At 33.0% G+C, this 12061-nt stretch overlaps 2 protein-coding genes across 2 annotated transcripts in view; one reads left to right on the forward strand and one right to left on the reverse strand.

Annotated features, from left to right (window-relative positions):
• LOC119069072 (probable muscarinic acetylcholine receptor gar-1) overlaps positions 1 to 12061 on the forward strand; it is an 83757-nt gene that overhangs the window by 11278 nt on the left and 60418 nt on the right. The gene's annotated exons all lie outside the window — the stretch shown is intronic.
• LOC119069073 lies at positions 2433 to 5554 on the reverse strand. The gene is made up of 4 exons (XM_037172951.1): positions 5130 to 5554; positions 3216 to 3500; positions 2871 to 3011; positions 2433 to 2667 (listed from the first exon to the last, which is right to left on the reverse strand). The coding sequence occupies exons 1-4, from the start codon at positions 5259 to 5261 to the stop codon at positions 2602 to 2604; spliced, it is 624 nt and encodes a 207-aa protein (XP_037028846.1). The 5' UTR covers positions 5262 to 5554; the 3' UTR covers positions 2433 to 2601.

Raw genomic sequence — 12061 nt, forward strand, 5'->3', positions numbered from 1 at the left:
TTCACTTTGAGGAGTTGAAGCGTTTTATTGAAATCAATTAAGAAGAAAAGCTTGAAGAAAAAATGAATTTTAAAATAATTTCTGTTATCATTGGAATCATCTTATCGATGATTCTATCAACGGCCACTCAAACCATGTGTATACAGAGAATTGCTTGTGGAAGCGATGGAAAGGTTTATTCCAATCCTTGTGAATTGGCTGAAGCACAGATAATAAATTCCAATTTGCATGAAGTTGCATGTGAAGGTGAAGCAGAAGAAGTTGTTTGATATTTTTTATTGAAAGTACATCTGTATACTTGCACACAATTTTAAATAAATAGTTCGTGAACAGCAATATTTTATGAGTTTTTGAAAAAATTACATTACTTATCAATGGGTCATGTCGGCTATGCCTCGATCGGCAAATTTCACACAAGAAGTACCATTTCCACCATGGGGTAGGGTAACCATTTTCCCAAGTAAGGAATTTTATTCAAAAACTTGAGGTAAAGTTTTGGATCCGTGAAGTAAAAACTTTACTTCACGTTTTTGAATAAAAAACTTGGAAACGTTGAACATAAAAATATATTTCATTCCATTATCTTGTGAACGTGTGAAATAGTGGTTAATGTGTCCGGTTTTTGGTAAAATAATGATACCGATTGTTTCTCAATTCAACTGGCAACTTTTGACAAAATTAACCACAATCACCATCTAAAAAAGTGAACTTATTTTTCAAAAAAAATCCTAGCAAGAATTTTCGCTTCCACTCAATCACAAAAAGCATTTTTACTGAATTTTTTTAAATTACCATTATGATTATGTTATCATAACATTGTTATGTTCCATTAAAAGTTGCAAGAAAAAGTGCATGAAAAATTTTGTGAGAACTCATAAAACATATTCGTAGCTTCTCCAGCAGCTAACGCTTGGCTTGCTGAAATATAAATTGAAATTTTGTGAAAACCTCGTGGTTTTTCCATTAAACTTTTTCTGGTACATTCGACGATAAGCTTAAAAATCATTAACATTTCCGTGAATGTCGCTTATTTATAGTTCTGACGAAAATCGTTCATAAATTTCTTTTATTCAATTTATTAGTGAAAAATCTATTGCGGTGTTTTTCCTGAGTTTTCGCAATTTTCTTTTGTTTTTCTCGAATTTAGGTAAATATTGTTTTCTCAAAATTCGATAATGGTTTGTGTGTAGACCGTGAATAATATCCTAAGAACAAAGAGGTGTGTTTTCACCACCACCGTGGTCAAAAACACACAATTTTGGTCTGAGTAGAAATTAGTTAGCAATATTTGTGTATCAATCCGTTCAGTCTACAACTCACGAAATTGCCTAAAATCAACCGTTCACAACAGCCACGGATACAAATTTTCATGGTGATGGCCCCAGGCATGAAATAGTTATTTGCATCACTTTGATTCAAACCACGAAATTACGACGTCGTCTCGACGAAACATACATACTTATGCAAAAATTATTCTCTCGGTATACGAATTCACACGAATACTGTAATTTCGTGGTTTCAATCCTGTGATGCACACAAACAACAAAACCAAATATAATACACACTTTTCAAGGCTGAACTTGTATAGAAGAAGAATGAGAATAAAAACGAAACCGAAAATATGCGATATAAATCCGAACGAGTTGATCGTATCAAATTTCTCTCTTTGACGTATAACATAAACAAACTCCACCATTAAGGAAAACATCGCCTGCATCTCTAGACCTGTTTGCAAGGTCTGCTGAGAGAAACTAAAAAAGTATGGTTTCCGATAACTTTTGACGCGTGATATTCAGTGTTTTCATGGTTTGGCGAGTGTAAATACTATTCTATGTTCAGGCTGACCAAAAAGTCATATTCCAAACAAAACTAACAACAAAAGTGAACTGAATATTTTGTTTGCAGCGTGCACCCAGCGCACTGAAGTATTAGCAATACGCATAAGTGACACAACTGGGAACGAAAAGTGACAGAACTCAAACGAAAAAGTGGGGAAGAAAAGTGAGAGAGAATGTGACGTTTTTGTTCCTCCTGAATATAAAAATAATTATTTCAACGTTAAGCGCCAATATTCGTGTGATACAAAATCTAGGTTGGTAACACTAGTGGTAGGGTTTATACCAGTACCATACCAGTAGACCGACATCTAATGTTCTTTCATTGATAACCCTATATGATATATGAATGAAAGAAAATTCGGTGTGTGACGACTGGAATACATGTCCGAAGCCGCGCTGCGAAATTTTGGCATACCACAAGATCAGTGTTACTTAGGTTTTTTTTTATCCCACGAATATTCAACTTTGTCTTATATATAACTTCTTCATATGGCCCTACGTTCCACCGATTTATTTCCGACAATTTCACACAAAAGAATTGTGTAACAATTCTCAATTTCAACGTTCACCATTAATTTCCAATTCCATTATATTGTCCATTGTAAAGTCTCATCTCAATGACGTCTTATATTACTTATATTTAGAAGAATGAAAATTCCGTTGGACAATGATGTGTTTGTGTTATCGATAGTTTCTTTTTATTAAATATAAAAAAAGTGTTGCAGTTCTACATTTTTGCCACGTGCATTTTAAATGGAGCTGATTATGTAACGCATTGATGAAGGAATCCATGACAACGTTTCGTACAGCATTCGTCGTGACTATAGCACTAAATAAAACACAGAAATCGTTTCATTATAATGGTCATATGAATGCGAAAGGTATGAACAAAGGAATCGACTTGGTTCTAAAATCTCAAAGTGGACACAATCACATCGTATAGCATGGATAGTGAAGCAATATAATAATACAACACAGAAGGCCATCAATGCGATTACTTGTAGAAATAGGAAATTAAGAATATATTTTTACCTTTTGTCCAATCAGCAGACACTGTCCATTAGGAGAAACGGTTGTGGTTGTTGCGGTTGTCGGTGTACGTTTCTCAATACATATATGTACATCCAGGTAATGCAGACACTCATTTGAACAACATTGACTGGAATCGCCACACTTTAGGAAATGTTTATTTTCAATTCGATTAGAATTTAATTGCAACAAATTAGCGCAGGTAACATAAAATACATAAAGTAGATAAACTAGAGACAGAGGTGAAAAGGTTTTAATATATATAAATACCTCGTCACCGTGATGGTATACACACTGTTTAAAACTTCTGTAACTGTAACAATTTAACAAAAGAGACTGCTCACATACCTCATATCCAATTCCAATACATTGAGCATCGGTGTGAATGGTACTCGAAGATGTTGAAGTTGAAGTGCTTGATACCGGTGATGTAGTTGTTGGCTTTGCAAGGGTTTTTTCATCATCACTTCCAAATCTATTGACTAGATCGTCAAGTGTATCAACAGAAATAAGTGTTGGATCTTCTATGATGGATGGTGCATACGGTTGGTAAGCGGATGTCGGTGGTCCTTTAACACATTTATAGGAAAATGATAGACACCGGTTGGAGCAGCAGTCCCATGAATTTTGACACTTTGTTGTTTGTAAGAAAGAGAAGAGAAAGAGAAAGAAAAAACCGTAAAAATGTGTCGCTATTTACTTTCTCAGTTTTGTGCTAAAGAATTCAGCAGAAAAAAAAATTCTGTTATTTATTTAGATATTGATATCATGAAAGAAGAATTGTTGTTTAAACGCTGGTCGCTGGTGAAACATAAACAATAAACCGGTTACGTTAAGCTTCCTCAAATGTAGATATATTTTGAACGTATCATCAGGCTACAATATCTCAAAATGCACCATTAGAATAATTACTTATGTGTAAGAGATGTACAAAAAAAATTAGCTAACATGTTCGTGGCATGATCGACGAACTGTGAAGGTTAAAACTGTGCTCGTGGATAGAAGGGTAAGATTGTTTTGCATATTTTCACAATTCCGTTGAATTGTTTTGCTAATAGATATATAGATTGCTTATCATTATATTTAAAATACCATGCCATCGTTACGTAATAAAATCATTGCAGTTTTCCCTCTTTATGGTGGTGGTGGTGTAACACCACTTGTATTGCTGAAGAATGAAATGATGGTGGATAACAACAATTATAAAAGGAAACTCATTTTATGTTTGAATTGTCAAATGCATGCCACAATAGTGAATTATATGAAAAATGAACCTTATATAGCTCCATGTCCAATAGACTCACGACGTTCTTTGTTTTAATATGAAATATAGCTAAATCAACGAATTTTCATTTTTCTTATAATTCACTAATGTGACATGCCCCATTTCTGCATTAAGCAATTCAATTTCTCATTGAAAAAAGGATAAATGATGCACATGTGGTGCACCACATGCGAATAGTATATTTTGACTCGTAGACTGGGTACTAGTTGAAGTATTATCTTTTCCTTGCAGAACTTTGTTTTTACCAGGCCGCTGTATTCTATTGCAAGATAATTGTGCTAGATAAAATTATGTACACCTGAAAGACATTTTTTCTACCTTCCATCCATTTAACACGTTCTATCCTATTATTTTGTACAGTTCGGCTTGAAATACAAACTTCCCACAAGCCTCAACAAAAAATGTCCCAGCGAGACAGTAATATTCTGTTCCCTTCGTTCGTTGAATGTATGTTAAAGCGAGGCAAAACACTTCATCCGATTGAATATAGCTCTTGATTGAATTCGTTCAGGTAGTAACCCTTTACATGTTGAAAATTTCTTAAAACTCCTGCTGGACCTTTTGCTCGGTAACAACCAGTTTTCACTCTGACTTGATTTAATCCATTAAATGAAACAATATTGTTAATCAATTTCCGTTATTGCTAATGACAATCCTGAAACGCACACCACACAATTCAGTTGATCTTGATTCAATCGAATATAAACAAAAATTTCAATAATTTAGTAGATTGGATTTCGTTTTTCTAATTACCCCCAGCATTTATATATATTATACCTATCCGGATATTTTAACAGTTGCTGACATAAATTTGATCGAACAATATGCGTGCAATTGCATTTCGAAAACCATGATTTAATTAAACTGATGCAAAGCTTCAAAATGCATGAACTCCATTAAATTGAAATTTGATGAATGATTCGAAATAATGTTTGGAATGTTTCGAGTATTTAATTTTGTTTAAACATTAAACGTACATATCCACCGTCTTGCATACATTGTCTGGCGATAACATTGTTGGTCGTTGGAACGCCATCAGCAATGTTGACATCAACGAAAAGAACCAAATACTGCACGATCAGCATACCACAATACATTAAATGTTTCATTTTAAACTACAAAATTTTGTTGAATTTATTCTGATTTATGTAAATTAGAAACGTTCTGAACACCTCGACTAACTGAACGGTACTGTCGCGTCTTTTCTCTTCGGCGAAGTAATTCGTACTTCGAAGAAGGCTTTCTGAGATTTTTTTTTTATTTCGCTTGATAAAAATAATGCAAAAAGAACGATGATCAACAATATAGAAGGAAAAAAAAACTTTTTAATCTTCTTGGTTCACTTAAAACGAATTGTTTATATTTACAACACCGAACTCTCCAGCTAAACGATTTCGAATGGAATAAATATGAATTGTAAAATATACGTTTTGGCTACATACACACGTCTTACTATATTGTTTTTATAATCATAATCGGGTATATTGGGCGTGTGTGGATGCGATATATATAGTTTCACTAAGTAAGTAATATAATATTATTTTGTTGATGATGGGCACCGTTTTTCGTTATCGTTTAACGTAACATTGCTCAAGAGCTCATTTAGGCTAAAAATATCATATTCTTTGAATGTTAAACCATATTTATTTAGTGATTGTCGCATCAGTTATAATGTCATTAGTTATTCCTCGAAGAATTGACGAATTGAATGCTCCACATTTCCACTGATAAATTGTAATTATTAAATTACAAAATGTTTGGAATTGTTTAGTGTGCTAGTTAGATAAAAACAGTCGACTTATCGTCGAAGTATCGAATATTGCATTAGATCATGCTACCTTGTTCATGCACGAAAACAATGAAATATCTGTTGACTTGCAGGGTAAATGTTATGTAGATTAAAGTAGTTTAATCTGATAACTTCAATGTTAACAAATGCAATCGTTTTGTGCAAGTGACAAATGTATTATGTCGTAATCATTCAATGTTTCAAGTATAACGTAAACTCAGCTCAAACTAAGATCTACTTTTTCGTGGGGTTTGTTTGTTTTTGTCAAGCCATTCGTTCCACATGTATTATGTCATGTAAGAATGACAGTTTTCTCTTTTCTTACCTTCCATTCCACACGTACGACAGGGTGGTCTTTAAGTTTCCATCGATGAAACAGTAGAAAACGATGTGGAACGAATAAAACTGCAGAGTGTTGAGCACGTAAATACTTTCATTTGAGTTACACTCGAAGAAAAGTTGATACCGACATATTTTCTGACTTGGTAGTTGTTGTCGTTTGAAATCGTTTACACACAAATTTCGTTTAACAATTGTAAATCTAGATTTTAATTTTTTGATTTTTTTAAAGTGAGAATGTATGATCTGTGACGAAACACTAACACATATATAATCTAGATTTTTTTTTGTGATTCGAAAACAATTCTTTTATTTTATCGAAGTAAATTTGTGATCATTTTACATGGGTTTCTTTTTAAATATTATTTATAATTTAAAAATTTCGTCAAACTTATTGCTTGATTTGCATTTGTTAAACAATATCAAACCACAACAAATCAGTTGTGTCGGTATTCACGTTTCCGCAAGTGTTAATTTTCCTACTGTTAAAAACGAACGAATGATTTCAAAAAAAGGATCAATTTTTTGTAATATTTGTTTTAGAAAAGATCGTTCTTTTTACTTACTGCGCCTAAGTGGGCAGTCTTTTTTTTTTGCATTTTATAATAAAAATTCATGCAAATTCTTGATTGAAGCCGTTGAAGGAGGCTATAGCCGAACTAACTAAATTAGTTGAGTGGTTTCGCAATTTATTGGGCGTGGGCGATCATATTAGGTCGGATACCTAGCCTACGATAAAAACAGCAGCACCACGTTTAAATAATTATGTCGCCTGGAATCTCGAGATCAAACTACCGATTAACAGAAATCAGATCAGGTTATGTTCGATAATGAATGAGATTCTATCATGTCAGGTTCTCAAACCATTGAATCTGATTTCAATTTTTATTCATGTGTACATAATTGAATCTGTTGCTGTACTCATGATGGCGTGTATTCTGACAATCCAAACGGCAGATGTGAATCCTTAGTTGTGCATGCTAGTAATTGTTTTAGGTTATCAGTTTTTGCATACAAAAACCAATGCAATATTCTTATTAACATCACACATCAAACAGAATTGTTATATATTCTCGTCTTTGTAAATTCCCTGTTCGATTAACTTACTGAAAATTGCCGTGTGAGACTCACACTGTGAGTATAATATAGGGAAAGGCTAAATTTCGACCGAATTTTCCAATAATGTGAACCTGACTTTCCCATACTTTAAGTTAATTAGCCCCATTCAAAAAGGAAGGTAAAATATTGGATGCCATCAAAAATTTATTCGAATTTATTCCTAAACTATTTAGCTGCTGGATGAATTTATCGTTTTTAATCGGGTTTTTTCCGTTCCAAATGCCTATTTTCATTATACAATTAACCCCTCATTTCATTTCTTGGCTTTGCACATACAGTGCTGCCTCATAAATGTTCCTGACTAATTAAGAAAGTTAAATTATTTATCATTTGAAAATGTCGAATTTAGTTAAGAATTTTGTTTGTAAATTTCTTTAATAGAGCCTTTTGGAGAGAATCATTAAATATGTTACTTCGTTTATTCATAACTCTTAGTGTTAATTACAAAATCTATCACTTCAATATTGATATCATAGCAGATGACAATAAGATTAATTCCGCAGTTTTTTGTTCACATTTATTCACGTTTGTGTGTAATGAATAGAATCTGGAGAACGGATGGAATTTACTTCTTCGTTGCCAAGCTTTTTATTGATGATATTCGTTCCGATCGAGCGACATATATTACACTTGACATGACCACAAAAGGCATCACCGTATACATTTATTACCTCCAATAATAATTCATTTCCTTTGAGTGATTCAATATGTCTCCATAACATAATGTCGACAAAAAGATAATAAAATCTGTCGTAGTTCATTTCCCGCAAATAAAATTAATTTTCTCTGGTCGGAGAAACTATCCTTCATCGTTTTTCCGATTTTCTTATTATAAAAGCATCACTATGCTGTTGGGAAGTTTTTTTTCCCAATTCAAACCATTTGTCTAGCTACATATTTGAAATTTGACAACATTTTTTGTCATTATCAATTTTTTCTCCTCATTTTTTTTTCTTCTTCTTCTTTCTGTTCGTAAAAAATGGTTTTCGACATTCAATTTTCTTGTATAAAGAGCTAAGCGATATCATTGATGTGACATAAAGTTTAATGTTTAGTTGGAATAATATGTCGGGAATTTACAAATGGTGAATGATAGTCGTTCAGATATGTACACTACATACCATCCATATACGACCACCCACACACGCAAGCATCATAAACTTTCACATTAAGTGAACCTAAAAATTGAATTTGTTTCAGATTATACGAAATTTGAGAGCAATTTTTATTCAAACAATAAAATGGATCGTCTTTGTCCTTATCGATGACTTTTATCATAGAGCTTGGAAAGAATTCAAAATTGTCTTATCGCTTTGGAGTAAAAAAGGTTGGTGAAGTGCGCTAACCGAAAAGTAGCGGCGCGGCGATATGTAGTGAAGTATGCTAAAAATGCTGATTTTGAATCGAGAAGACCAGTTAGGTTTATTTGAATCAGAAACGTTTGGAATTAGGTCTAGTATTGCCGAAGTGAGTAGTATTTAGAATACAGTGGACGTCTGTCAAATTTTGACAGCTGTTTTTGCAGTGATATTTCACCCCTGTTAGCAGTTAATATCAGCTGAAAGTATCGTAATCTTTCGAAACTTTGATTGCTGTTAACCTACAACTGGTCTCTGAGCTCCGATTCACATGTTGTTCGTTGCTTTAAGAATTCGTAGCTTGACAGTTACATGTATAAAATCACATAATAGCTGTCAAGTTACGATTAAAGTTAAGAAAAACATGAGAATCTACGCCCTGCATTCTAATATTCAACAAATCAAGTTGAGTAGGAATTTATAGCGTCCGTTATGTAGCGAATGGAATTGTTTTGCTATTGGTAGCGGTTATAAGTTGTCGTTTATTTCATAAGATATGTTGTACACGACATGCAAATGAATAAAAATCTATGGCTGTTGAAATGGTGTGTCAGCAGAATCACCATAAGGATAAAATACTTTTCGATTTAGATTTCTTTTGTAACGATTTTTACAAATCCCATTTTGTTTCAGTGCAGAATTTCTTTGTCCCGTTTGATAAGTAGTTTTGGATACTTTTACATACTCAAAAGATTTTCTTTTTGAACGCATAACAGCGATTAAGATCACTTAGGCTGTAATGTATATATATAAAAATATGTATACATTGGCATCATCAGCATCTTGAACAAATAAATTGTAAATGATTTATCCTCCCGTAATAGGATTCACCATTGTTCTCGACGTACACTTTAATCCCACATTTTTTTTGTATGTGTTTATCTCGTTTATCTCTTCAAACATTGAAGTCTCATTGTGGCGTAGAACGGTCATACTGTTGGTAGGTGACAGTAATGAATTTGAGTACAAAAATGTCCATCAAATTTGTGAAGTTAATGTTCTTGTGTAACACGACTCAAAAAAACGACTCGTTCACTTAAAAAGGTGTTCATTTATTAGTGGGTAGTTAAAACGAAATTCCGTTTCTTTCCCGGTTCCCCTTCTAAAAATAAATATTTTTTAATTAATTCGAAAACGAAACAAACTCGCAAACAACAAAAATGTATTCTCCTTCCATTCCCATCACTCTGTTGTTGTAACGTCCCCGATAAATTGGTAAACATTCGATTGCTCTCTCAACCGAGTTAATTAATCAACTGATAAAAGTATCGTCTAATAATTATGTCGTCAGTTTCAGAAATATATAATAATTCGCACTTGGAACACGAGTAGCGGTTTGAACTGTAATTAAATAAATTTCCAACTGAGACACAGCGAAAAAAAAAACTTGGAAGAAGAAGGAAAAACGGTTTTTCCTTTTGTTTGTCAAAATTACCCAAAAGATTAAAATCTCGAGCCAAAAGTTTTCGGTTTACCCCTTTAATATTCTCTCTTGTCTCTTCCGTAGAAAGATTTTTTTCGGACCGCCAAATTATACAATACGATGACGGTTAGTCCATCAGTATTCCGCATAGCTATGTATACACAATATACTATAACAAAACTTGTTAAAAATAAGATGAACGTCAAGGATATAATTAAGAAAAAAATATTTTTCACGACATTACATTTTCTTATAACTTTCTTTACTAAAAGCTACTTTCATCGTCGTCTTTCACACAAATATAAATACTTAATATATAATCGCTAAGCAGAATTAACTTTCTAAAGTAATTAAAATGTTAGGTAAATATTTGTGTCATCACTGCGGGGGATGGATGCTATGTCGAAGGGTATTTTATATGTGTTGGACGTCTATATAAATATAAAACGATGTTTTAGTCGCCTATCTTTAACAGTATCAGTTCTTGTTCGTACTCAGATGGATACGTATGATAAATTTTTAATTAAAATCTGTATCTCAAATTTATGAAGTGTCTTCAGTGGTTACAATTTCTGGTAGAATGAGGTCTCGGGGTATTCGCAATGACTTGTCACCGTTTGTTTATTAGAAAGTAATTATTAACGTGAGAAAGTTTTCTTTTGATATGAACAATTGGAGCAAAAATTATAAGATAATTATTACTTATGACGGTTGTTACAGAGAAGTGAAGTTGTTATTTTGTTATTATATTGAGGAAGAAATTATCGAACGATGAATAATACAGGGGAACGGGTTGATTAGGTATACAGATTAGATGTCTCGTTCGATCTATCTTCGGTATGTATAAGAACGAGAATGATATTCTCTTGAAATGATTTTTTTTTCTTCATAAAACACAAAATGAGTTTAAATTTATTCGACTGTGAACTTAGAGCTTGAGATTAAGTTGACAGAGCTAATGTTTACCGAGATTAAAATCTTCGAATTGGGCAATTCACGTTTAGAATTTACCTTCGGTAGTCTTCGAACCGAATTTTTTGGTTCGGTTAATACGGACGGGAAATTTGGGTTATTCACTTCAAAATTTAATTGTGAACGAGGACGAAAATCCGTTATAAATTCAGAAAGTCGCAGTTACTAACATACCTTTTTGAGATGTCAAAATAGAACTTTTTAACTGTCCTAACCTTTTTAGAAAGAGATTGTGAGCACATTATGGAGCTGTGTGAACCGAATAAGTCGGCCGGTATGACAATATTGACTCATTTTCACTGATATCCAAGTTATCCTTCTTTCCGTCACTTACAGTTAATATCGAAATATGCTACAGCTGTTTTACCAGCTTATCCATTCATACAAAGACAATATTATGTCATTGCAATAAATTTTTGCTAAGCGGAGCAAATTTATTACATTCAACATTTGGTCTGCTATACAATATGGCATCAAACAGAGTCTTCATAACATAACATATGCTTTCAGCAGGTTCCCTAGCCCGCTATTCAATTGTAATTTAATTGAAAATTCGCATTTTTGGCTTCCAATTTCTGAATAGAAAAGATATTTGTAGCATTTGCTCTCCGTTGAAATAATGTATATGCACTAACTGTGCATGCAGTTCACCTCCACACACACGTATATTATCAACACAATTATCGAATCTGTTGGTGTGGTTTATTTCGTTCCGTTTTGCTATAAAGGACCTCATTAGTTAGAGTGCATGTGCATCACTCATACCTGAAGGTAATAGATTTCGGATTGAAAATAGATCGAGCAAGTCGAAAATTCTAAAATCATTCGGAATTTACGTCGTATTTATATAAACAATTTATTCGTGCCAATAAACATTTCCATTTTCATTCTTTATTGCTTTGACTTTTT

Source organism: Bradysia coprophila (genome assembly GCF_014529535.1).
Source record: "Bradysia coprophila strain Holo2 chromosome X unlocalized genomic scaffold, BU_Bcop_v1 contig_26, whole genome shotgun sequence".
NCBI classification, from domain to species: domain Eukaryota; kingdom Metazoa; phylum Arthropoda; class Insecta; order Diptera; family Sciaridae; genus Bradysia; species Bradysia coprophila.

Bases quoted from the DNA above. Each gene is read 5' to 3' on its own strand.
- LOC119069073 (XM_037172951.1), bottom strand. From the start codon at position 5,261: ATGAAACATTTAATGTATTGTGGTATGCTGATCGTGCAGTATTTGGTT. The intron at 3,012-3,215 runs GTATGTGAGCAG...CATTTCCTAAAG, and splicing joins GTATTGGAATTGGATATGAG to TGTGGCGATTCCAGTCAATG. The intron at 2,668-2,870 runs GTAAAAATATAT...TGTTTTATTTAG, and splicing joins GTCTGCTGATTGGACAAAAG to TGCTATAGTCACGACGAATG.